Consider the following 1,474-nt stretch of genomic DNA (forward strand, 5'->3'; position numbering starts at 1 on the left):
GTCGGCGGCGGGGCGGGCGGGGGCGGGGGCGGGCGGGGGCGGGATGTGTGCCGGCGGGCCTGCGGGCGGTGGAGGCAGGGAGGGAGGGAGGGAGGCAGCACGCGCGGGCTGACACGTAAGCAGCGGGCAGCGGCCCCACAGCCATGCTGCTGCCTGGTTCTTCTGAGGGTATTGTTCACAAGGCCCCGCATCGCGACATACACCCCACCCAACACAGACACACACAAACGCACCCACACCCACACACGCCACCCACCCGGGTACACCGCCGCCACCAGCCCCTGCGCCAGCTCCGCGCTGTACAGCGGCTTGGCGCCCGCCCCCGCCCCGCCCAGCTTGGCGGTCTCGTACAGCGCCAGGGTGCGCCCCGAATTGGATGCCACAGCCACCATGTCGTGCTGGGGGCCCACAAACGCGCCGTCCGCGCCCGGCAGCATCCTGGCAGGAGGCGGGAGGAGAGGGGGGCAGGCGGAGCGGATGCTTGGGTGGCAGGGGCAGGGGTGGGAGCAGCGGGGGGTGGGGGTGTGGTGGTGGCAGCCCGCACAAACACCACACATACACACACACACGCTCCTCCCTCCCTCACCCTCCCACGCTCACCACTGGCCGGTGGTCAGCGCTGCCTGGCTGTCGGTGACCAGGCAGAACTCCAGCTGGCCGGGGCCCAGAGCAGACCCCTCCCGCTTCCGAGACAACACCTGCACACACGGGGAGGGCAGTGCCGGCGGCGGGGGCCGGCCGGGGCGGGGCCGCGGTTGGGGCCGGGGGCGGCAGGGCGGAGGCGGCTGGAAGGCTAGCATATGTTCCACGGCCCCGCACGCGAGCTGCTGCTGCTGCTGCTGCCTGGCCGGCGAGCGCCCAAGGGCGCGCCCACCTTTGCAAAGGCCAGCCAGGCGCCCTGGCGCGGCGAGCGCACCGCCCGCACCAGGCGCCGCTCCTGCCCCGCGGCGTTGGCGGGCGGCAGCGCCAGGCTGTCGCTCAGCATGCCGTGCGTGAGGTCGTAGGCGCACGCGCGGCCGGCGCTGCGGGGGGGAGGCGCGGCAGGCAGCGGCGCGGTGTCATGGTCAGGGCAGAAAGGATGTGTTGAGCATGGTGTGTGTGTGTGTGTGTGTGTGTGTGTGTGTGTGTGTGTGTGTGGGCGTGGGGCTGTGTCCCCTGCAGCACACGATGCTGGCCCCACAGGCATGAGGCGTGCAGGCCCCCGCCAACCCCCAGCCTGGCCCCACCTGATGACGTGTGCGTAGCGCGGGAAGCGCAGCTTGCTGACCGTGCTGTCGCCGCTGTCGCGCGCCGTCCAGAACCCCAGCCCTGCGGCGGGTGGCGGCGCAGGCGGGTAGGCGGCGGCAGTTGCGGCCGGGGTGCCCCCCACTTGCTGCTGCAAACCGCATGCCAGCCAAGTGCCAGCGCCACGCACCGGTGTGCATGGGCGAGCGCGGCGGGGCGCCGCTGCCGCCGTCGTCGCCGCCGTCCACCA

The 1,474-nt window shown here is 73.3% G+C and overlaps 1 protein-coding gene across 1 annotated transcript in view; it reads right to left on the bottom strand.

The window, feature by feature from the left end:
* The window catches only part of CHLNCDRAFT_53255 (hypothetical protein), a gene marked incomplete at both ends in the record, with an annotated part of 9,191 nt that overhangs the window by 5,746 nt on the left and 1,971 nt on the right, over nt 1–1,474 (bottom strand). Inside the window, 4 exons of the mRNA XM_005846461.1 lie at nt 234–438; nt 601–698; nt 875–1,022; nt 1,227–1,308. Of these exons, the coding sequence (XP_005846523.1) occupies nt 234–438; nt 601–698; nt 875–1,022; nt 1,227–1,308 (533 nt within the window). The remainder of the gene's footprint in view (nt 1–233; nt 439–600; nt 699–874; nt 1,023–1,226; nt 1,309–1,474) is intronic.

This window comes from Chlorella variabilis, assembly GCF_000147415.1.
Source record: "Chlorella variabilis unplaced genomic scaffold CHLNCscaffold_14, whole genome shotgun sequence".
Lineage (NCBI taxonomy): Eukaryota > Viridiplantae > Chlorophyta > Trebouxiophyceae > Chlorellales > Chlorellaceae > Chlorella > Chlorella variabilis.